Source organism: Erithacus rubecula (assembly GCF_903797595.1).
Source record: "Erithacus rubecula genome assembly, chromosome: 5".
Lineage (NCBI taxonomy): Eukaryota > Metazoa > Chordata > Aves > Passeriformes > Muscicapidae > Erithacus > Erithacus rubecula.
In genome coordinates, this window is record NC_136687.1 from 39,343,223 (window position 1) to 39,369,915 (window position 26,693).

The window sequence follows — 26,693 nt, forward strand, 5'->3', positions numbered from 1 at the left end:
CAGCATATCCATATATACCAAGAGACTTGGATATACTCAGTGAAACAAAATGACAAGAAAATAACTGTGCTAAAGGTACAGTGAGTTTCCCAGATTCTTGGAACATCTATCATATTGCATACACATTGCTTTTTTCCCCACCCGAAATATCCCCAAACATATGATCCCAAAAACTAGAAGAATCCTAAAAAAATTATTGCACCATTTTTGAAGAGGCAGTTCACAAAGTAAGCCTTCACTGTGTATTATCAGATGGGCAGCTGAACAGAAGTTTGCAACGAACAGGTTTCCCATGGGGTCAAGTGTTAAGAAGAAACCTCCCACTAGATGGCTCACAGGGTCCTTGCTGTAGGGATGAAGGTAGGAATATCTGACCCATTAATCACAAAAATGAAAATGGCTAAGATACTCCATAAGAACGCCATCAGATAACAACACTCAGGGTGGGACACGACTGTGCAGTCCTCTGCAGCCAGGAACACTGACAAACTTCATGGTGGAATTCATACAGTCCCAAGTCTAGACCCCTAGCTAGTCCACAGCCTTGTCTAGATTCCTAAAAAAATAAGAGCATAAAGCCACTCTGTAGGGAACATGGGTGACTTCTAGATTTCTTTTTATATAGTAATACACAAATAACAGAATCATAGACTGCCATAATGACTACAAGAATGCAAGAGTATGGAAATGGTCTGCATTGCTATCAATTACTGTGGCTGATTGCTATCATAAAGTGACACTCTGTGTGTACATGAAATTTAGCAGCTAATTATAATTTTGGTACTGCAATCAACCCCAATTGGGTTGTACCACACCCTAACAGCCACAATCAACATTTTTGTCTCATTATCTAAAATTTCTACAACAATACAATTATAACAAAATGTCCCAGGACATACTTTTTAAAGTATGTCACCACTGGGCATTTTGACTATGAAGAAAAAAATAAATTAATTATGGATTTTTAGATTATAAGGATATAATTTAAAAAATAATAATTCGAGATATATTTTTCTAATTTTACTATTATGTCTAAAATGTATTTTATGATTATGGTTATTATTAAAGAGACATCCAACTGAAATGTAGAATACTACCTTCATTAAGAAACTAATTAGGAAATAAATTTATGCAAAGCTTTATCAACTTTATTTTGTGGGTCATCAGATGACTTTTCTGTTTTGACATTCAAAGACATTATTCTTAAAACTGGGGTGCTGTAATTAGTACACCTTTGACAGAAATAGCTCCTCAAACTACTAACATTCCACTAGATTATGATCTTGTACTGTGGGAGCAGATCTCCAATTCTCAGACAGGATTTGTGAAACCATCTTGTTGACCTTTCATACTGAACAAAAGGATGGAAAGTTGTAATGTCACCAGTAGCTAAAAAGCGTAACGAAAGCCAAAACTTGCCAATTTAGTCAATAAATCAAAGATTAATAGGTAAAAAATCCCTAACAAACCAAAAAACACAGAAAATAGTTACTTTTTTTCTAATAAGATGAAGATTGAGTACTTTAAAACACCATTGTTTATACTGAGTGACTACTTAGGGTGAATAAGTTCAAAATTTTGTAATAAATGGATATATTTATTCAGTAATGGTAAAAATTAGTTACACCTTCTTAAGATGCAGTTTTATGCCTTTCAGTTTCCATTACTTAATTGAGTTACCAAAAATATCTTTAATATATTTGGTTTTACTAATAAAACCTAAAGCATTCTAATTCACTAATTAATTCCTTAAAAGTGTAGTTAAAAGAATTTTCTCCAGAAATTTGCAGGACAATGACCTTATATAATCATCATATTCTCCATGTGGTTTAAGGAGTTAAGTGATCAAGGCTGTTCCTACACAGGTATGCTTCCAAATAATTTAACTTACATTAAAATAACACTGAAATGACTCTTCCTTTCAGACTTACCAATCCTCAGATTTGCAATTCCTCCCCATCATTCAGCATATTCATAAAATCAAAGCAGATAACTTCAATGTAATTTCTTCAAAAATTCAGATAAATGTCACAAAAACCTAGTATCTACAATTCTGAAAAATAACTCATTGCATCCATACTGGGGGAGAGGGAATAAACTAAATCCCAAAACACAAAAGTACTTTCTCAAGGAGTCGCAAATCTGTAGAGAACTGCAAATGCTGTTCTTAGAGTCTAGAACCATAAACATACTGCCTGGATTGAGGAAGGAAAAAGCATTCAAAAGACTACTCTTCTGGTGTAAATACTGCACAGCATGCACAGCTTTAGATGACATTTTAAAGTGAAAACATTACAAGACAGAAATGACTAGGATTAGTGGGAAAGGAAATTGGGATGTAAAAACATAAACAATAGAAAATTATTTATTTATTATGAGAGGTGGAAAATTTTGATCACTAGAATGATAGAAATGAAATTTTCTAGTTCAAAAGCAGGATCCAGCAATTTGGGACCGATAAGAAAATCTGCATGAAATTGAAGATCATCTGTTGATAAAAGCAAAAGAAACACAGATCTGTCACTATGATCAAAATGGTTATCAGAAAACAGTGTGATGGAATTGGGAGAAAATTATTCTCAGAAAAGATAAATACTAATGCCTTTGTACAAAGCAAACTAAGATCTTGGATAGCAAACACTTCTGCTCCTTCAGGACTAATACACCAGGAAAATAAACACTGAGATGAAAAAAGCTACATAATAATTATTAATGTACTGTAACAATTGAGAATAAACTAGTTATAAAGACATATAGGCTGGAAAATAAAAGATGCTTCTAGCCATAGCAAGGGTAATGTGGAAAGAGGAAAAAAAATAAAACCTGAAAAATAACAAGATCTGCTTTGAGGAAAAAGAAGTACTGATTACTGCATTCTTTCTTTTAAAATAACTTTCAAAATGGGCTTAATCCATTCTGTGTTCTCCAGATGCAAGGACCTCAATAAACAAGAGACAAGTGAAAATTAATCACTTGAACGTTGTTCATCACAGAAAAGTACAAGCATATATTCAGTAATATGGTACTGGGTGCAAAGACAGTCGTACACTAACTCAGTGCTCAGATCTGACTCTCTTCTCTCTTTCAGGTATAGACCTTCTTCTCCTGTCAAACTAAAAAGCCAAATCCACACTCTCCAGCCACATCTGCTCTGCAGATCCATGAAGTACAGTCTTACACCCTCTCTGCTTCTTAAGGTATCAACCAGTCCATGGTAAATGTTACAGGATATTTCATGGCTGAGTCTTTTGACTCCACCTCTCAGAGGTTTCTGAGGAGCTAATCAAAATGAAACTCTGGAAATGTACGTTCCATAATTCTTCTACATCTCAAACTTCAAAAACTGAGGCTGAGGTGTGATTCCAAGTTTTTTACTTCAATTTATTTTAAAGAAAAAAAATAATTCTCACTGAAGACTTCCTTTGGTTTTTCACTCTTTTAGAAATTTCAGTATCTGATGTGCATGAAGACAGATTGAGGTACATAGACTGCTGTATGAGGTTTTTTGCATCCCCTCTTGTAATGTAATTGTTAACATAAATACTTTTACAAATTAAAAAAATATTTCAAAATACTTGTAAAAGTAGAGGCACTGGACTTTGCTGAAGATACTCAGAAAAGTCATAGCTGTTTTCCTTCAGGCCAAATTTTCCTTGCCTCCCAACAGAAAACACTTTTGCAGGAGAAATTACTCAAGAGGTTCTTGTCAGCTCTTATGTTTGTTTCTGGCTTTCCACCGCGTGAGAGGATTTCTCTACAAGTTTATAAGGATTGTCATCCTTCCAGCATGTTTCCAGTGCCTGTCTTTTTGTTCTGTAACTCTTGCCTCTTCAGCAAGAACAGTCTTCTCAGTGAAAGGTAAAGATTATTTTGTTATGGAGCAGTTCTGCTTGCTTTTATTTTGGCAGAGGATCTAAACTTAAAGGCCACCAGAAGAGTTACAATGAAGCAGATTGATCTGTCCATGTCATACTGTTGGTTCAAAAATCTGTACATATGAAAATATATTAAATAAAATCTAATGCAGACAGACAGTAAATTAAGCCAGTTACTGCTCTGCACATTATTTTCTTTTTGAGATGCCTTATTACCTTACTTACAGAACTACTTACAATTCATCTTCTGGAAGAGAGAAAGAGAGATGATTGAATTCATTTGTCTATCCAATTTGTACATATCTTTAATGAACAGAGCTAGGCATACAGCAAAAATATGACTGAACTCTAAAAATAATTAACTTTTGTTCTCGGTGTATCATTTTGATATTAATTTTCATTATGCCTTCGAGCAGGTGAAAAGCATGGAAATGTTCCAGGGAACACTCACATACTTACTTGGATTCCTTCTTCCAGTGTCGTAGCCCATGAAAGTAGGCGAGGCAACTTCAGAAGCTAACACATATAGATAATGCTTCAACACTAGCTTTTGCAGTGGCAGGTGAGCAGTAGACTGTCTTCCTGGGTTAGTGACTTTTCTCCCCTTCCAAGCTCAGCTATGTGCCATGGCTAACGCACGCACCAATTGTGAAATCACGGAAGGCAAGGACAGTGTGTGACTGGGGACAGTGCTGCTAGGATGTACCGCAGTGACGACATTTCCCTGCCACCATCCACCTGTGGCCCAGCAACTACAGAGATGATGATGCACCTGCACAAGACCAACTGAAATGACTCCTGCATCCTCCCAGTGGTGCTTGCAGACTTACTCGCATTCTCACCACCACAATCCACGACTGATTTGAGAAAAATTGTGCACTTTGGGGAAACCAGGGCCACATACACTCTGTTGTTTTGCCCATAACTCAAAAGAAAATCCAAAAGCAATGCAATATGTACCTTTGCTTAAGCTTTCAGCTGCAGTAAGAACTCTACATGGACAATCTATAAAGTAGAAGCATTAGCAAATATCAGAAGTGGTAAACATCCCAACTGGGTGGAACAAAGCTCTTTAGACTTGGATCATACTTGCGATTCTCCTAGTAATGACTCTGAGACCTCCTGAGGAAAACTACTACACATTCTTCTTATTTACAGAGACCTGAAAGATGTGCTATTAAAGAAAAAAAATTCTGTCTCTGTAGACTTATAGCTATAAAATTATCTGTAAGATTATTACTAACAAGCAATAGTATCTTGCTGATGTTTGTGTTAATAATTTTTATTTGTCAGTCTTTTTCTTTTCAAAATATTTAAAATCAAAATGTTTAAAATTTTTCTACTGGTATTTCCTACATAGGGTGTACCAAGCTTGTGCTTCTCATCTTAAAGCAGCACTAAAAACACCAGAGCACAAGTTTTGTTCATTTTTCATTCATTTTTCTTGGTTATGTTTCTTGATGCAGTTCCAACCGAAGCTCTACGCACTGCTGGCAAGAGTAACTCCTACCGGTCCATACTACCTTTAAAGCTAGGGAGCCTACCCAAACTGGGGTGAAGTGCAAAGTCAACACCCTTTTGTCATGAATGCCAAGGATGTTATTCCCAAGTAATATGGACTAGCTTGTATGCCTACTGTCTGTAGGATATGTGATGAGCAGCCATAGGAGCTAGAAAAAGCCTTGATCCCACCTCTTTCAATTAACATTGCATACATTTATATTCAACTATTCAGAACAAGATTTTTCAGTTAACTTTCACCATCTACGCAATTGCTGAAAATTCCTTTTTGAAAAATACTGCAGAACATTTCTTTTTCAATTGTGTAATGAATTATCACAAAACATGTTTTAGTAGCAAAGATAATCCAGTGTATCGGTCTCATCCCCAGTATCCAGCTACCCTTTATTTTGTGCTGTCCCAGGAATTAGGGCTCCACTAGTAAAGATTCGGAATAGAAAACAAACTTGTAAATAACACCACTACTTGAAAACAGACTGACTGAAAAACTCCATATATTTTTTTTTAATTCCTGAGAGTGACGGAGAAGATGCCAGACCATTTTAGCTTGCTGCTAAAAATATACTCAAGTTGTTTTCAGCTACTGAAAGAATTTGAGTGCTAATTCAGGTCATATAAAAATCACACATCTAATTCAATCCAGTCAAAACCAGATGAAGTTTTAGTTTCCTTAGTGTTAGAGATTCCTTCGTCATTGTCTTCAGCAGAGGGTATCATTATTGGAACTTGAGTTTCAGTCCTCTTAAAAAGAAATTCTGACAGTTGTTATTTATTGAAAATTAACTGGACAAGTTGAAGGGACTTTTAGCAAATAGTAGATAGAGGCATCAGGCTAAGAAATTATTTTGCACATAATATACCAAATTGCTGAGTAGAAATTTCCAGAGATCCTGAGAGTTTTGTTTGTGCAAAGCCAAAGATAATTTAACCAAAGATGAAGAATATGCCCTCAAAAAGCCTCTACTTAATCTTTACAAAAGTAAGCTCCTAATGTTCAATTAATCACCAGGAAAACTAGTTGTGTAAAAAGTGGAAATATGTGCTAGGAGTGCAACTAGATACTAATGCATTCACATGCAAGTATATTTTTGTTTAAAAAAGAAACACTTAAAAATCTCTAAGGATATACTATTCAGAAGAAGCAATCTACTGTTAATTCACTTTCTAAGCCAAGTACAGCCACATTCTAAAAGGTTTAGGTTCACAAAGCCAGAAGCATCTCTGTATATTTCTAAATGCTTCTAAACTCTCTTAGCACAAACTCAATTTCATTTTTACCAGCTTGTACACCTGATGTTAATTTGGTTTAGCCAACAGGAATGCAATCAGCAGCAAGTATGAGTGAATCTATCTTCAAAATAAGAAATTTTTTACAGTTGAGACTAGCATGATTCCTATTTAATCCATTACCAGTTAAGTGTGCATTACAGGATCCAGTGAAAACCACAGCATCTAGCAGTCACCGCTCTAATTATACAGTATATACAAAATACCTGTGAAAACCAGTTTTATTTCATTTTCATGTTAGTATAGGCGTGAAATGCAAATTAATTATTTATGACTATTTTAAAATATATTTTGCTAAATGCAACATTGTGCACTAAAAACCACAAAAACAGAAGTTTCTATTTTAGCACTTCAGGTTCACTTTCTTTGTACAGTGAGAGACACACAGAGCACACAGACAAGGTGAGGCCATTGTGGTTTCTTTTGTAAGCAGCCTTAGTCTCTCACTCATTTGCTGGATGGATTTCACCAGGCTAGCTTATGTCTCAAGGGTAGCCTGAGACTCACAGACTGAAAGTTTCATGTATTTTTAAAACTGCAATACCCAGAGGTAGAGGGTGAGAACTGACAGGCTTCCAAGGCATAAATGTAATGCAAATACAAGTAAGAATTGTTTTCAAAAGCAGGCATGTATATTCTACAACAGCCAGCAGGATTATATCCCATTTCCCATCAGCAAGCTCGAAAAATCACACAGAATACTTATTAAGACATGAATGTATACCTTTCCCATGTACATATTCACAGTATGGGTACCTAAAATATAGCAGAGCTATTAAAACAGATAAATGATATCAACCTCCTTTTTCAAACACACCTTATTTTTCATTGTACAGTGGAGTATTTTTTAGGTAATTGTGCTTTGCATATTTATATCAAGACCCTAATATTTGTATATAAATAATAAAATGTAACAATTAAAAATAAACAGGAGCACTTATATTTGTGAATTGAGCTGTATAAATCATACTTGCATAGCAATCTTTTAATAAAGCCATGGGGAAACAGATTTCCATTAGTGAAAACCTACTTAAAACAATCTAAAAAAAAAAAAAATCTAGAAAGTAGAGATTCTTACCCTAAAAAACTCTTTAGTGGAGCCAGAATCTAATGTCCCATAAGCAATTTCTGTTTGCTTGGAAAGATCCTCTGCACTTTCAATGGGAGACACCATCCTCTCAACCGTCAGGAAGGCAGCTAAGTTAGCCGTGTAGGATGAGATTATGATGAGGGTAAAGAACCACCACACACCTCCAACAATGCGCCCCGACAGGGATCTAGTAACAAGTATGAAATGGATTTGTAAAGTGAAATGGAAGTCTTAAAAAGGAACATGTTATCAGTTTTATGCAAATGGTGCATTATAATATAGGGAAGCATTTCAGGCTATCTCGGAGTCCAGCTCTGCATACTCATCAGATGGGAAATCAAGGCATTCTCCACTGGATCTCCTGGGATCCTGCTGAAATCAGGACTCTGGAGTTTACTTTTGGAAGAACTTAGCGCTCCAGTTCTTCAAAGTTTTGACAACCCTTGTAGGAAACTGCTCCCATCATAATGTGTTATATTTAACACGAACTATTTGTCCCCTCTGAAGTGATTTTGTGTGACATTATGATGAGGATCAAACAAAATCAGCAACACAGAACTTTCAGATATACTAGTATGCACTTTAAAATCAAGGGCCTTGATTGTTTTCCTAAGACACTCAGACAAAGACTGATTTCCACAAAACAGTAGCTTATGCTGCTGTGCACTATCTGTACTGAAAAACAAATAGCATTATTTGTAAGAAAAGCTTGCCTAGGGAATATCTATAGGCTAAAAAGTACACACAACTTTTGAAAGATACAGGCATTTAACAAACTGAGGACTGGACATGAAACAATCATGATAATACAGCAAAATGGTGAAGAAAGTATATTTAAAAATAATAACAATCTGATGTTTCTAACTGCAGCAGGTGGGCTCTTATGGGTCTGTGTTTTGCATCTCCTGCTCAAGAAAAAAAGAAGAAAAGAGAACTCAAGAAAATATACAAAACAGCATAAAGCACACAACTCATCTTAGTAATTTTCAATAAAAGAAAACTAATATAAGAGAAATATTGATATTGCATTATTGTCAAACTTGGCTTTTTTTTTATGGCCCTTTGAAGTTTAAAATTAATTACTATTTTGTTTCCAAATAAGAAATTATAGGAAGCAGTACATAATCTTTGGAGATGTGCTTAATTATTTGGTAGAAAAATGTGCATGTAGTTAAAAGTCTAGTACTAGGCACTGTAGTAGCTTAGTCTTGGTGTGTCACGTCTATTTATTAAGAAAGCAAATTAGGAATCATTCACCCAGCCTACTGTACTGTGAATGAAAACACAAATTAATTCTGACATAGAATATATATATAGATATAACTATATATAGATATATGTACATTTAAAGATTATAATTAAGCAAGGTGGATATAGCAAGCTCGGAACAAAATTAAATAGAACCAATTCTGGACAAACTATTTTTTTCTAATTGCTATTGTTAAAATCTCTGTCGTAATTCTGATGTCAAAAAATTTATTCCATGTCACAACAGACTCATTCACTCTACTAAATGAAAATCAAGTCAGATAAGGTCCAAAATACATTATTCAAAGGGCCATAGAAAAAAAAATTATTTCAAGCTCATTCTAAAGGGAGATGTGTTCTGCAAAACTGCTTTCCATCACCTTTGAAAAAAAATCACATACTTATTTTGAAATTGAGGTAATTGGAATATAAAATAATTCTACAATTAAAATATTGAGTTATAAGATATACTGAATATATTATATTACATATTTTCAAGGTAAAATCTGTAATGTGTATTTAGTAACTGCCAACTTTATGGCACTTTATATTTTATTGATTACGCCTCTATAAATGACAATGATTTTGAAAGTCCATGATCTGTGAGCAAAATTGCCACTAACTTTGTGAAAAAAAAATAAGCTCAATACCAATCCATAAATTATGTTCCCACATGGCCTTTTACAAGTACAATTATTTGGGGTTTCATTTGTATTCAAAGTTTCCCCATGCAGTCTGGGACAGTTAAATTAGTGATTTCTTTTTTTAAATGTACATTTTGAAAAGTTTCTAAACTGTGATACCATGACCCCACACTTTAGAAGCACCTAATTTACTGTTAGGTTAATAGACCTTTAAGTACTAAAATAAAAATTTCTGTGTACAATTATATAAATTTGTGCACTATATTTTGTACTTAAAAAGGTACTATCTGGCAGAACAGAGAACACATTCATATATCAGAAAAGATGAGGAAAACTTTGCTCTAAGTTATGATTATCATATATTATTCTACTCTTTTGTTCCCCTACTACCCATGAGGCAACAGGCACTCCTACTACAGACCATTTCGAGGTGGTCCAGTCTTACTCAGAATCACCTTCTATTCCAGAGCCAGGGAACCCAAGCAACTTGTCTACTCTAAAAGTCTTAGAGCAGTTGTCATTTTTGTTAAAGAAGTGATTGCAGTAGTGCAAAAATTAACTTCAGAAAGGTATTTTGTTGATGCCTGAAGATAGTCCTTTTTATATTTATTCTGGTACACCTCCGGGCAGTTCAAATTCCATAGTAAAATGTTTTGGTGCAAAATCAGAAATATTAAGTGTTTTTCAGCCCTTTTCTATTATTATAATAAACAGATAATATAAAAAGTAAACATCTCCCTCAAAACTACGTTTGCAATGAAATGAAGTTAAATGCATCACTGAAACTAAATACTGAATACCTAAAATTGAGTTTTGTGCACTTGTTATGATGACCATTTGCTATCAGTATTCCTGCACTCTCTCTCAAAACCTATCAAACCATATAAAATAACGATTGTGCTTTCATAGTTAGTAAAATAACAATGATAACAGGAAAAAGATGATAATTCTACTACAGCCTTGATTCAATAAATGTAATTTTGTACTAATAGGTGACTTAGCAAGCAACTCCAACTGCAAAGTACGCAATCAATACAAAAACCCCACAATTTCTCATGATCTGCAGCAATTTGCCCTCTTCACTGTCTTCTCTCTTGTATACAATTCCTACTGACTTTTGTGCAAAATGCATTGCATCTTTCACCATAAATGCTGGCATCTCCCACTGCGATACACCAGCCTTTACAGAGAATTGTTTAAGTTCTCACACAATAAATGCTGTTATTTCTGTGGTAGAACAACGTGAAAACCTGCTGTTGCCTTTTAGGATGCATGACTTAATATTTAAGAAATGCTCCCTTGGTTAGATTTATTTTCACCACTAACCACCAGACTTGCTAGAAATTGACTTGTTCCCTGTCTTAGTTCAAGATGTTTGCAAGGAATGTAATTATACTAATTACTATTTTAACTGAGTTTTAACTGAGTCCTCTGGTTTGATTTCCTTAAACCTGGCTGTCGTATTTAAATTGCTACTGTACTTTCTTCACGCAGCAAGCAGCTGCTTAAAGGAAGTAGACATTTACCTATTCATTTACCACTTTGCTGAAGCAAGGCTAGAACTACTTGTGCACAACCAAAATAGAATATTTAATGAACTGCAAAGGAATTAACTTAGGTCCTTTACAGTTGTCCCTAATAAAGTAGAAGAAAATCCATGAGGAATTAAGCACTTATAAACTGGACCTTCAGATTCATTTTCGTAATTTCCTTTCTGAATTTTCTAAAACTAGGCCATGGAAAAACAGCAGTGTTTTGCAACTATCCACATGAAATTAGAGCCATCACAGGACTTCTACTTCAGTTCAAGGCTCTCTTGGGGAATAGGTGTGTTTTAATAACCATGTTATGATATGTAGTGAATTTCAGAGGGAAAGCACTGCCTCTGTAGTTCAAGACTAGTATGTTATCCTTTTTTCCCATTACAGTTGTGGTGAACCATATGCACTGTCAACTGTATAATGGGAATATGCAGCAAAAACACGGTACCCCTCCAAGAAGGCATGGAGTGATGTGAACCTTATGCATTTTACAGTCTCTGCATGGTGTATATAACTTCACTTGGCAAATTTATGATCGAATTCAAGATAAATTCGATCAACTACACCCTGACCCTATGTCACAGACAAGTGCTTTCACTTCAAGGACTTCTGTGACTTTAGGGAGGGAAAAATAATTGCTATTAATTTCTCTCCAAGAATGAAAATATATGCACCATGAACCTCTTCTGTCCGAGATGGCTGAGACCAAAAATGCACAAAGTTGAAATGAGTGAGTAACCAACCTTGGCGAAATATCGCATCCTTGCTGCATAAAGGCACCCAGGGAAAACCAGAGACTATTAAATATCCCAAATTCATTGGTTGATTCATTAGTTTGCGTTTCTCTTCCATCTTCAAATTCCTCAGTGTGCCACTCGTATGGGCTAAATCTGCTGACCAGGAATAAAACTACACTGACCCCAATATAGGCAAAAACAATGCACATCCAGATTTCATACGCTAACGGATCAAGAAATGAAAACACTCCTGGCTTGGACTTCTGAGGCTTCTTGATCATTATTGATATCCCCAGGCTCATAAAGGGCTTTGAGAAGTCAATCACCTCTTCTCTCACCAATGTTATAGTTAATGGAGCGATTGCAATATCGGCTTTCTGTAAAGGAAGGAAAAAAGCAAACAATAGCTAAGGCAATGCATTGAATGCAATGAACAGAGCAAAAAAGGGTTTAGTTTCAATGGCATTTCACAAATAGAAAATAGGACAGCAGAGACACCAGCAACATTTGTTTCACCGAAAACATCCTGTGGAGAATTTCAGACATTTTTAGTGAACTCATACTAAAATACATATAATCATATGGTTGGCATATTCCAAGCTTTTGTTTTTATATATGCCCTTTTAATAGCATATGGGATTTAAAAGTTTAGCAAAGTACATTGCTTTTCACCTGGTCAGAAGAATGAAATATGCATTCACATCCCCCCAACTTCATTTGCATTTGAAATGTAATTTAATGTTTTACTTTTGAAAATTTTAATGTCATTAAAAATTACTAATTCCTATGAATCTAATTAGGTAACTTTCCTACAATCCACAGAGAAAATAAAACCAAATCCCACTCCTTCCATAAGTCATCTTTATTATAGAAAATTTTCTTACCCCATAAACAAGTTCTCCAACCATCCCATTCCAGATTTTTGTGTCTGCATCCCTTGCCCCATACTTGCCATCCCCAACAATTGTGAGCTTATATTTGAATCCACAGTGCTTAGCAATTTCTGTAGCTAAGTCCACACAATAGCCCTCATATCGATCATTTCCTTCAAGCATTTCGTGATTTTTCTTCATCATGACATATGGGGACTCCTGCACAGAAAGAACTTGCCTTAGCTACTTGACAGAGACAGGTGCATCAGTTGTACACTTCACAGATTAGTATGTTCCCTTTTACATGTGAAAAAAGAGAGTGGATACCATCTGAATCACACATACTATGTATATGTTAGTTGTTATTATTAATGGGACAGGTCTTTAAAACATTTAAAAGCTGCATTCTCCAGAGTCATACACAAGTGACAATACTTACAGGCACAGCGATCCCCAGAAGTATGTTAATAATGACCATGAATGTTAACAGGAGTTATGCATTCAGAGAAGAGAGAGTAAATTCCAAAATCAGTTTCTTTCTCTCATACAGTTTGGATGGAAGAAGGCAAAGGTATTTAGTTGCTTTTGTTGCTTCCTTATAGAAGAAAATTATTTTCTAGTTCACAACCACAACTCTCCCTCAGAAAATACCTGAGGCTCTCAAGGATGTATTTTTATTAAATTGCCATACAAACAATAGGTAAGATATCTATAACTATGCACTAAAGTTCTATCATCAGCAAAACTGGTGATGAGTCAGAAGTTGTATTAATGTATTTCCTCTTTCCTCAGTTGCTTCAGAACTGTTCTTGCATCCAGAGAAATTCCTATGCTAACCTAAGGCTCGTCCAAACTGATAAGCAAGTTGTGCAATTTACAGAAAAATGCTCTTCTATAATAATATACAATTTAATTTTCTAAACAACCAGAATACAATATTTAACATTAAATTTTACACTTTACCAATGCATAGCAGCTACAATCCTGAAGCATAAAAACCAGTCTCTTTGTTGATTGCCAAAATCTATTCTCTAAAATAAACACTATGGTTTCACCTCTCAGAAAGTTCCTCTCATTTGAAAGCAGGTATTTAATTTCCATTTTCAGGTTTAAAAATCATAGCTTTCTAGGATGTTCAATCAAAGACTGTTCATCCTCTACAAATCAAAACTGCATGCTGAATCCCACACATTTCCCTAATTTCTTGATTTTATTATGTATCACAATAAGCAACAGCATACAACCTCAAATAATAAAACCAGTATATTTAAACTAACATAATATTGAGAAACAAGTAGGACAGACTGTCTTCTGACAAAATAGGTTAATTACCAAAATAGTGGTGACAATAATAGTCTTATTCTCTAATCCTGAAGATTCATTTCCAAGAGGGCCGTCAAGAGGATTCACAACCATTTTGTCCACTTCACTCCAATATCCAATCTAAAGAGAGTGTATAGGATGCACAGACACTAGTGAATATGAACTTTTCTGGAAAAGGTAAAGCATGTTATTACTATGCACTTGATTTGTGTTCACAGAGAACTATTTCAGCTATGGATTTACCACCGTAAGCATTTCTATGCATGCAGTGAAAGACTTCAACAAGTAGTAAATAGATTGAACGAATGACTTTGTTTACATTACTTTGTCTAGAACAAGTATACCATTTTTATTCAGATATTAATAGGTTTTAGTATAAACATCACACATTGTAAAACTGAAATACTCCAGATTAGCAAAGCATGAGAAACTGTTTTTCCCTGAAAGACTTGAAATTAGAGCAAAACCTCAAACACATTTACAAAAAATCCCTAAAAGGTTGTATCCAGCTTTTGTTATTAAGAAGCATATTTCTCCAAATGCTGGCTTACATTTATTAATTCAGATCAGAAAGCAAAAGGTTTAATCCACAAAACTGAAAGGAAAACACTCTTATGTAGCACTTACCAGAAATAATAATTCATATTTGTTAGAAAGAAATACTATATATATTTGCTTCGCTCTGCAAGACCACTGTAGAATACGCCTATGAATAAATATTACCACAAGTCGTGCTTTAATTAATCTAACATTTCAGTACCTACCTTAACCCATTGCTTGGAATGGTAAAACCTTTAAAGACACTATAAGACAATTCAAATTACCTTCCGAGGACCAGTGCTTTTGAGTTCCATGACGTTTATTGTAAAATTGATTCTCTTTCCATTCTGATCAAACTTTATATTTCCTGTTAGCCCTTCCACCTGAACCTATAATAGATGAAGATGGAAGTGGTAGAAGAATTAAGTTTGTTTCTTTTTACTTCCACAAATGATTAATGATATTTCATATGCAATATATTAGCTTAGCCAGGTTCCTGAGGATTTCACTTCCACATTATTCCCACCAAGATCCAGACAGGTTAGGAGACTAGAAGATTTTTTCAAGCATTTATAGAGAACTTCACATATGCACTCATCCCAGCATCCATTCCAGGGAAGCTACCTGTTTCAATGCCCTTTCTATTTCTACACCATGACCCCAGGGTACAGCTGGATTTGCAAGACAATCTCCAGCATTTCCTCTTCTGGAGATTTCAATCCTCTGTTTACGCAAATTACGGAAAGCTTCTGTCATCACTTGAACAGCATCATAGGTCAGAGCAGAGGTATACTGAAAAGAAATGAAAATATTTTATTAAAAACAGTTCTTCAGCTCCACCACACCTTCCAATCCACTTGGTAATCCATTAAACACTAGAAAGGATAGTAAGAGATACTTGAAATCAATCCATTTTTTTCTTTAGTTACCCTCTTAGGGGCATCTGTGAAAGATTTGCAGCTGTTTTGGTGAGTTACATTTTTTCTCACTTACAGCTGTGTAACAGTCCTGTGTGCTGATATGGCTGGAAGTTCATGCAGGAGAAAGGGAAAAAAAAGAAATAATTTTCAGTGTTTAACCTGAGCTAGTCTGTACAAATAAGTTGTTCCTCTGATTACACTCTTCATTTATTCAGAGCTATCAAGACTTCATCTCCCCCCAGACATATACACACAAACCAAAGAGCATGTATTTGTATATACATGTGTTTAACTTTTTCTCATTAAATATAAAATCTCAGGAGTAGCTACTTTCAAGTATGCAATATCTTGTCAACCCCTTGCAAAGCAGCTTTAGAGCTGAGATGCCTGGAACAAGTGGTGCCCCTCAAGGACAATATAGGTGAGGAAGAGCCCCACATTCCTAAACTGACATAATATAAGGAGCTTTACCACTTCTGAAACACCAGAGAGGAATCCTGTGATCACATGCATCAGAAACTGGGGCTAAGTGGTCAAAAGTATTTATCTTCACTTACTGGAAAATTTTACATTTCAACTAACTAACTGAACTGAAACCACATGTGCACGTACACTGAGGACTTTGCTGGATGGGCTTTTTGAATCTGGAACACCACGATTATGCCAAGTATAAGAGCCATTATCAGAAATATTGGCCAGAATATAACTACTTAGAGGCATATGAATGAATGGAATGATCCCTGTGAAGGCTATTAGATGCTGAAAATACATAAATTGTAAAGTAGAGAGAAATTATGTATTAGCTCTTTGCTTCAATGGCTCAGACTTTAATGAGAATTTTAATTAGTTAGCTCAAGTCATAGCTTTTGTAATTGTAAAGAAAGCAACCTCCTGAACTGAGATTAATTTTTGTATGCAACTGTTATACCTTAGAAAAAGATGAAAAGGAAAGCAGAACTCTTTTTTTAAGATCAGTAAGCTCAATGATTGGTGTCAATCTTATCAATAAAGTTTTCTTAGTGACTTGTACAGAAATATTTAAAGGGATCAGAACAGCAGAAGAATGAAGTGAAAGACTGGCTGGAGCAACTACTACTTCCTCCTACTGGAGCAGCAGCATTTAAGTGGTGTACATGAATTTGGAGATGAGAAGAAAAAGAAAAGAAGCAGAAAAAATAAGAGCTTGGAACTGAGAAATTTCAATGCTACCTAATTCAGTTATTCCATGATTCACTGGATCGTTTAGATATATTTAATGTATTATGTCAAGTATATTATTTCTATAGTATATAATTACTGGCCTGAATACTCATAGCTCAATCATACATGAGGATTGTGTAGAGTTTTGCCTATCAATCAGTATTTGTATGTGCATACATGTCATCACATATAAAATCCATGTCATAACTTAGATTAAAAAAGCTTTAATCTAAGGATCTCAAAATATTTTAAAATCACTGTTGTAGATGCCATGAAAGCAAACAGCCCATGAATCATTTCTTACTGCTTCATTGTGTGCACACTTTCAACTCCTAATAACCTTCATGGGGCTCATTAAAACTATCTACAGCTTCATAAATTGATTTAAAGTTGACAAACTAAACCAAAGTGAACTCATTTCCATAAACAAGAAATGACAGACCAATAGCTTGCTCATGCAGCAATGTGTGTGTTTGCATAACAAATAAAATGATCATAAATTAAAGGATGCATTAGCCCTGTCTTTATTAATTTTTTTCTGGAGATTCATCCACATTCTGATCTGCACTATTAAAATAAATAGGAGCACTGTTTGGAATGTTATTCTGTGGAAGTGGGATGGGGCCTTACATCTTAAAATTTTATGGCAGTGTACATCTCCCAACATCATCTCAGTTCCTTTCAACTTTATATGATAAGATCAGCAACTTTACTACAAAATGAAACAGGTGCTATACTAGAGTTCTTACAGAGTCACTTGCATCAATTAAAGCATGGCAAAGAATTGCAAAAAAGAAATCCAACATCTCATGGTTTTGGAACTAGGATAATAAGCTGAAAATATAAATTGCCTAAAGATTTTATGCCATTTGCTATGAAACATGGATTGCATGAATGCCAAATGAAAATTATTTTCTCTAAGTAGATGCCTTAATTGCCAAGCAGAAAAAACCCAAGGTCCGTATAATTTTCTTCAACTTAAATTTCTAACTTAACTTTCTACCTTCAACTTAAATGCTCTACAGACTATAGTAAAATATGTAAACTGCAATTGCAAAGATGAATTTGAAAGACAAAACAAAGTCATCCCAGACTAAGCAGAAGTTTTTACATGTGCTGTCCAGGAAAAACTGGCAAGATGTTGCCTTTATAACTTCAAATGTTTTCCAGTAACTCAGGATATACCAAAAATTCTCAGCTAAATGGACCAGGATTCTATTTTGCACAATCAGTAACTGAATTTTCTGAAGGTGAAATTACAGAACACTACCTCAGAAGCATAAGATTTTGTTATATGTATATTTCAAATTTGTAAGATATTTTAAGAAAGGTAGGTTAGCCTGTTAGACCTGCATTTAACTCAATGCCTGTCCATGTCCTCATGACAAACCTGATAGATAAGATTAGACATCTAAAATAATTAAGACAGTATATTTCAGGAGTGAAAAATAAAATAAAATGTGAAGACATAAATGCAAAAAAATGAAAAAAAAAAAAGTATTCTGAATCACAAGAAATCAAATTCTTTTCCTCTTGATTTGGATGATTTCGATATCTGCAATATCTAAATCTATCCTTGGCAGATTAGCTTGAGTTTGGGGTTTTTTGGTTGGTTTTTTTTTTGTTTTTTGTTTTTGTTTTTGTTACAGTCGGAGAAGAGAATAAGCATTCTAAGGTGTGATTCATTTGACCAGTTAGACACCTTCTTGGAAGATGAAATTAATTGTGCTTTAGATTCCACTCCTTTCATTGCCAAAGACTCCTGAGACTAGGGCGGAATCCAGGGTGATCACCTTAGGTCCAGATGTTTACTGTAGACACACTAGTAACAAATTAAGACCACTCAGAAGGAATGTGAACTAGCCATTCATTCCTAATCCAACACAATACAGAGAAAGAAAAACGAAAAATTAAAAAAATTTTGGCAGGACTCTGTTGGATATGTCAAAGAATGCAGTGCTGTTGTACAAGACACTAGGGAGACATCAGCTAGAGTGGCAGATCCAGCTGCAGCATTGTTCCAGAAGGCAGAAATCAGCCTGCAACAACACAGATGGAGGCTCCTCACTATGTATGGGGGGCTGTGTTGGAACAGCAGCAGCAGAAGAGACATTGCAGCACTAACAGAGCTAAGAGAAAGGAGGCCTAAAATCTGACACAAAAATTTTCCCTTGGAGAGAGGTAAAATTCTGAGAGAGGAAATATAGGAAATTGATTTTGCAAGAGCAGAAGGATAGAATCAATCAGTATAAACACACTATCACCATTTCCCCTATATTTAAACAATTTCAATACCAGAAAATATACATAATTAACTTTAATAAAATCTCACATCTGAATTTTGTGCATTTTTCCCTCAAAGTACTCCTCAAAAGTACTTCTCTACTTGAATACTATATACAACAAAAATGTTATATATACATTCTCTGCTTGAACATATATACAACAAAAGCAGAAAGATTGATATAAACATTCTTACATCTTCATAAATTACATATGAAACATAGGTATAAATATGTAAACACACAAGCAAAAAAGAAATGAGACACAAAGTTACTTATCAAGAACTAGTGAAGGAGCTGGGCAACTGCCTCTTGTACTTCCAGTGTAGTTACACCAATGCAATATCAGACCTATTTCTTAAGGGTCTTTAAGGTAGCTGGGAGCTATTTTGAAACAGACAGTGTTACACATACTTTGCAAAATACCTGAAGGTAATCTGACAGATAAGAGAGGTAACAGAAAATTACCTAACTGATTGGAAATGGCTATTCCCTTCTGGAGCTCACAGCATCTTGCATAGCATCCTGACAGGACATGGAATTGCAAAGAGCTACTTCCAATAGGAACAAGAGGCACTGCCAAATCTTGTACAGGTAAGTGTAATGGGAAGTGAAGATGGCCTTTGATGCTTTGTTGTGTGCAGGTATTAGCATGAATGGGGGTATGTACACAGCAGCATGCTGTATATTCAAACAGTAAATGGGCCTTTAGCACCTGAGCATCTTCATTACCTGCATTACCTACATTACCAAACACTGCAATGTGAGATAGAGGTCAGGGAGCCCATGCATGGCTCTTCCTCGTTGTCAGGATGATGTTCTTGTGAAAATAGGCAATTTCAGCAGCAATGCTTCCAGCTGGGAATTAATGCATATATATATATATAGGATATTTGGAAATAATAATTGTAAAGTTTTTAATAACAACCCCAGTCCTGACTAAAAGGTGAAGAGAGATTTTAAAATGCAAAATTATCTGATCGTTTAAAAATTAATTAGATTGATCTCAGTAAAGACGGGGTTAAAGACCCTATTTATCTTAATAAATATACTATCTTTATTAAATGTGGTTTCCCAAAGCTGTACAGTTATATCACCTTCCACTTTTTTAACAACCTTTATTCAAACACAACTGCAGCACTCTGCATGCACAGCAAAGCTAAACAAATAGGCATTTTTGCTTTGAAGTGCCATACGGGCATGAGATGCAAAGAACACCTTAAGCTACCTGTCACTTTAGAAAAACTTGTGTTCAGCTCCAAAATTGCTATCCAGAAAATCTGCTGATATTTTGACATGTTTATGTGTTTTAATTATCTCTTTGCTTACTTTAGAAAGGCTGCTTTCTGGGCACACCCAGAACAGCTAGCCCAGTAGCAGGCACTTGCCAAAGCCTAAATCCCTGGAAGTCTAATTCTTATTTGAAAGACATACTCACAGAGCATCCAGCAGAGACTGACAAGACTGGGGCACTGGAATTATCCTAGTGCTTCCACTGTAGGATATTCATAGGAGAAACTGACCTTCTTTCACTCTTTTTAAAACTTAATATAGCAAAGATCACAAGATTTATGAAGCCCAAAGTGCTTGGCCTTTCTCCTTATTGTATCTACTACTCTAATAGGAATGAGATTCCTGAACTGCAATTCCTCCCCCAGGACTGCTTCCAGTACAAAACAATCTTCTCAATAGAGTCATCAGAAGTGCTAATTCAGCAGAAGAAAGAGTGCAGGTACCTACCATTTTTTTATTGTACACTGAGAACAGAGGTTTTAAAGTACTTTGGTTCTCCATTACAGTAAATGAAAACCATTTACTTGGATTTGAATTCAAAAAGCTTTACAGAAATAACAAAAATATTTATTTGAACTCACAATATTTTACTTATAAAAGATACTAGTATATTCTAAACATGCCACCGACCACAGAAAATATTCATACTAACAAAATAAATAAGGCTCTAGAATGATTTGTGTAATCTTACTTTAACTTAGAATATACACATGCAAAACAGCAATGCCACTAAGAGTAAAATCACCCTGAATTTACTGTAAAACACAAAGAATATAAACTTTTTAATTTTCACCATATACATACACAAAACCTTTTTCTCGAAGGCTAAGCCAGAGCAAAGTATGCCACTCTTCACAGTATTAAAAATCAGCAGGATCCAGCAGCAAAAACTGAAGCCTTTGATCACAGTAATGAGTATCTCCAAGCAGGGATATCCCACACGATGAGAAAAAAAATGTACAAATAGAAATGCAAAGGAATTCTCTGAGAAAAATAAACTCCAAGAAACAGATTTGAAAGAGTTAATGTGATCATTTGAACTGTTGAAGTGTGTGTGGAGTTCTTTGCCATTTTCTTGTGAGTGTGGGTATTGGAGGTTTTTGATGTTTGTTGTTTAGTTGGGTTTTTTGTTAGTTTGGTTTGGTTTTCAGGTTTTGTTTTTTTTTCCCAGGAGGGGAGAGGGAGGACAAAACCCCAATCAGCAATCCTCATCATTTATACTGTGGTGTTGTAAGAATTTTCAAAATATGCCATTTAAAACTAATAGCAATAATTCAAGTCTTAAATTTAAAACAAAAGGAAAAAAAAAATAAAAAAAAAGAAACACCAAAAAGCCCTAAAAACAATTCCTAAACCAAAATTCCCCATTTTCATTATCACTCCTCATCTACCCTAATCAGGAATAAGATACCTTTTGTATTGACAGCTTTCTTCTGTTTGCTCCAATCTAATTTCTAAGCAGAATACAAATAGAATTAAATACACCATTCTTACCAGGTTGCTGATTTCACCAAGACATAGCTATTGTCAAAGAAAAATAAACACTTCATTTTCACTTTTCTGCCATCCCACGCTAGGTAATATGGGCAGCTACCTACATTAATTTGTCCTTAATACCAAACCTGCCCCAGAAATAAAACTGCATGTCTCCTCTCCTTGTTCATTTAAGTATCCCTAGTGCTTCCCCTCCTCCCTTATTCCCCTGACTCAAGAAACTTTCAGTCACAGGTGCCTCTCCAGCTCTGAGCTGCATTACTTTTCTGTGTCTTTCACTCACATTTAACAGCCTCATTTCACTTCGCTGACCCCTTTTTTGCATTACATCATTCCTCCTCCTCCTACTTTCATCTTTGTCTATGACTCCCTCTTCTCTTAACCCCATTTATCTATTGAGCTTTACTGTCCTAAATGACATTGATCTTTGTGAGGCCAGGATTATGTCTGACCTTGATGAACACTTGAATAATGAAGGAATAGCAGCTTTTCCTGTTTATATCCACCATATCCAGATGAATTTCTTGTTAAGAAAAAGCAATACAGCATTCCTGGGAAAATAGTAAGGAGGAACCCACTGCATTTTATTGGCTGAAGATCCTTAACAATTTATAATTACTAAGAATAAGTGGATTCAAATTCAAAGAAACATAGCTTCACAGAGACATCAGGATTTGGCTCCATAATTTCTGGAAGTCTGCTTTAGAAGACTTTTAGACAGTTCAGCCACTTTTACTGGGTCAATTGGCCTTTTACATGTCTGAGACAAATCTACAGATATTGCCCCAAACCACCCTGCTTTCAGTGGTTAAATGTTCCATTCTTCAATTGAGTTTTCTTTAAAAAACCAAAAAAACAAAAACCCAAAAAAACAAAAAAAACCAACAACCCAAACCAGAACAACTATACTGGAATGAGTGATACTTACACAAAACAGCCTTAAGCTATTAAAAAGAAGCACAAAGTTTAAGACTGAAATTTCTTATGCTCACTTTTTTTGTAATTTTTTTTTTTAATAGAGAAGACTGAATACTGAGATTTGAAAGCCCAAGAAATCAGGTAGCTGGAACACCAACTGCTAGATGCATATTTTTTTTATGCCCAGGAAACCAAAATGCAAGGACTGAAAACAGGCAGAACAATCTCAAAAATCTACAGTTTTATATTTGGCACTTAGGAAAAACACAAAAATACTCCAGATCAATTCCTGGTTCAACCCTGTAATAAATACTAAAGATTATCTATTAAAAAAATAATCTTATGAATTAAGGCATATTCAATCTCAATTTTCTATTAAAACTGTCGCAGGTGCAACAGAATATCCCTTATAACTCTTATTAAAATTCATTGCATTATAAAACCATTTTCCAACAGACTGCAATCGTTAGAGGCATGGCCCAAAACAAAGGTATTGCCTAATTCATCAGCTGTACACTTTTGCTTTGTCATCTATATCGAGACAAACTGACTTCTGAATTTTCAATGTGAATAATTGTTTTCAGTGTTTTCTTCTTTGTTCACATTGTTTTCTTCTTTGGTCCTTATTAAAAGTGAGTCATGTAAATGTTAATTATTTCTGCAAGGTAAATAATTGTGTGCTATAGTTTTCTATTTTTTCTTCTGCATGTTATCTGTATTGCATTCTTCAGGTAAATTAGCGCCAGTATAGTTAAGCCAGTATCTTTCAGTTACAAGCATCATTACTCCTGACTTATGGTTTCATAATAATTGCCTAAAAGACTATATGACTTGACTATAAAGAAGAAACTTGAAAACATGAAACTTCTGAAGACAAAATCAGGAGGTAAAAACAATCTAGTGTTTTGGTATTTTAGCTATGCATTGGTTGGGTGGGGAAAGAGATTATGAAACCAGAAATAGTCATGAAAGGAGAACATTTGAAACATTATGTGCCAGCATGGAACAGTTACACCCATTCAAAATAGCTGCAATGAGCACCAGGCTTGTTATCATCTTTTGACACAATGGGATTCTCTATGACTCTGAGCTGAATTAGGTCTTCAACCAGGCAGCCCCAGTTGTCTCACACATTTCAGGACTCAGGTTGCTCTTAGAAAAGCTTATCCCAGAGTAGGATGGCTTGTAGAATAGACTATTTCAGTTGCACAAACCTACAATGATTATCTAGTCCAACTGCCTGAACAATTCAGGGCTGACCAACTCTAAAGTGTTTTTTAAACTGAATTGTCCAAGTGCCTCTTGAACAGATAGGCTTGGGACAGCAACCAGCTCTCAGGGAGGACTGTTTCTGTGTTTAACCACCTAAAAAATGAAAGAAAGTAAATAAATGCTTCCAAAAGTCCTATCTGAACCTGCCCTGGAACTATTCCCAGACATCTTCCTGTCACTGGATACCAGACAGTAGATCTCAGCACCGTCCTCTCTACTCCCCCTCCTTAGAAATCTGTAGAGAGCAATAGGGGCACTCCTCAGCCTCCTCTACTCCAGAGGAGACAAGCTCAGAGACCTTAGCTGTCCCCCACAGGACATGGCTACTTGAAACTTAATACTCAGGTGGGAGTTGGCTCTGTCTGGACACTAGGTGCCACCAAAGCTGCTATCTCACTCCCTTCCTCAGAGGGATGGGGAAGAGAAAATGTAATGAAAGGTTCATAAGTTGGGATAAGGGTAGGGAGAGATCACTCAGCAATAATCATAACAGGAAGAACAGACTCAACTCAAAAAAAAATTAATTACCAATCAAACCAAAGTAGGATAATGAGAAAATAAAAGCTAAATCTCCAAACATCTCAACCTACTTCTTCCTTCTTCCTGAGCTCAGCTTCACTCATAAATTCTTTATACTCTGTTCCCGCAGTGGCAAAGGGGACACAGAATAGGGCTGCAGGCTGCTCAGCACCCATCTCCTCCACACTTCCTCCTCACAAGGGGGACTGTTAACACTTTTTCCCCTGCAGGGAAATTTCTTCTCTGGCACTTGGTCCACCTCCTGCTCTTCCTTCTGCACTGACTGTCTGCAGGGCTGTTTCTCTCATATATTGCCACTGCTGCCTCTGGCTGCTGTTGCACAGCAGCTTTTTCCTCTTCTCGAATGTGTTATCAGAGGCACTCTCACCTTCACTAACGAGCTCAGCCTTGGCCAGCAGTGGGTCCAGCTGGTATTGGCTTCACTGGACATGGGGAAGCTTCCAGTAGCTTCTCACAAAAGCCACCTCTGTGGTTCTCTTCTACCAAAACCCTGCCACGCAAACAGAATACAATTTATGTCTCACTAGCCTTCAAGAGATACAGACTGAGCTTCTTTTGGCAAAGAGACCAGACTGCCCCTTGAGAGAATGGGTTAATCAGGTGAGAAATTGGAGCGGTTGGATGTGAATGGCTGTGCTGTCCTTCAGTGTCCTTCCACAAGATCAAGACACTTGCCTTAAACATAAAGTCTGGAACAACACTGAGGCTCAGAAAGCACAGTATATTTGTAAATACACAATATTGCCTTGAAAGAAAATTTCAACTTGTTATTATTAGACCAAAATTTAAATTTGTTATTATTACTTGACAAAAAATTAACCAGGATCATCAACTCTATGTTTCAAGATCCACACATTAGCTCTTCTAGACTGGCAACCCCCTTTGTTACAACAGACTTGTTTTAAATTTAATCTGAAGTAAACTATGTATCGGCGTTAATTTTGAAAGATGAAAAAACATTCTGTAAAAAGACTGCAAAGCATTCATTTTAAAAATGAGCATCCTGCTTAATCTTTAAATCTTGAGCTTTTATCAGTACAGGTACAGTGCAGAAACAAATGAGATCAGTGTCTTTTCTCATCTATGTCCTAAGACAGCAATTTTTTCTAATTAATATTTCATAAATTATAAAAATAAATTTTTAAAGCAATTTTATACAGGTCCTCTTCTGGGCATCTGTGGAAGAGGCTTTTAGAAATGCTCTTCTTTCTTGAAGAGCACGTTTCTTTGAAATGCACTTTTTTCTTAGGGTGTCTTTCTCTATTTTTGGGACTGTACTTGGATGTTGTGATATGTCATATCAGCTCAGTCACAGACTATTGACTTGTATTGTGTAATGTGAAATGAACACAATACTTTTGGGTTACAAAAAGAAGATAATACAACAGAGTTGCAATGTTTTTGTCTGCAATGATAGAAAACTTGCAATCCCAGAGATAATATTACCTGTTAGGGGCATGTAACCACCTCTCATTTCTATACTGATGATGAAGGGCTTTTGTTAGCCTTCCTATCTGTTTCATACAGAATCTGCAGCAAGAGTTTCCTAGATTCCATGGGACTGGGAGCAAAAGCTCACATATCAACACTGGAAATTTGGGCAACTACCTCAAAATCAAAAGAGGAGAAAAGTTATTTGTAAGATCACCTAAGGGACAAGTGGAGACCCATGCATTAACCTGCTAATCTAGATGTTTATACAGTATTCCAAGAAGCAGAGGGTAACACAGCTAGAATAACAATATAAGAAGGAATGAAATGCTCACAAAGGACAGGTAAGAAATGCAATTTAGAATGCGTTGATGAAAAAATCCTGAATTTAAAAGTAATGATTTAGTGGACAGATATGTATGAGCCCATCTAAATCAGCAGCAGCACAAGAAAGCAATGTAGAAAAAGATTTGGCTGTTAGCATGTATCCCATGATAAATATTTCTCACTAGCGTCATGGTGGTGAGGAGAGGATAAAAAAGGAAAAAGAAACTCATATGAAAGAATCCCCTGAATTGAGGACTGTCTCTGAGACACATGAAGCCATTATTTCCATTTCCTCAGCATAGCACTCAGATGCCAGTCTGGCATTTCAAAGAGGTACC

At 35.6% G+C, this 26,693-nt stretch overlaps 1 protein-coding gene across 4 annotated transcripts in view; it reads right to left on the reverse strand.

Annotated features, from left to right (window-relative positions):
* The window catches only part of GRIA2 (glutamate ionotropic receptor AMPA type subunit 2), an 83,099-nt gene that overhangs the window by 4,756 nt on the left and 51,650 nt on the right, over positions 1-26,693 (reverse strand). For all 4 annotated transcript variants that reach the window (XR_013774213.1, XM_079305401.1, XM_079305402.1 and 1 more), the window contains 6 exons: positions 15,303-15,470; positions 14,963-15,067; positions 14,148-14,258; positions 12,828-13,034; positions 11,950-12,320; positions 7,762-7,960 (listed from right to left, as the gene is read on the reverse strand). Coding sequence is in view for 3 of the 4 variants with exons in the window: in XM_079305401.1 (XP_079161527.1) it covers positions 7,762-7,960; positions 11,950-12,320; positions 12,828-13,034; positions 14,148-14,258; positions 14,963-15,067; positions 15,303-15,470 (1,161 nt within the window). In the remaining variant the exon portion in view is untranslated. The remainder of the gene's footprint in view (positions 1-7,761; positions 7,961-11,949; positions 12,321-12,827; positions 13,035-14,147; positions 14,259-14,962; positions 15,068-15,302; positions 15,471-26,693) is intronic.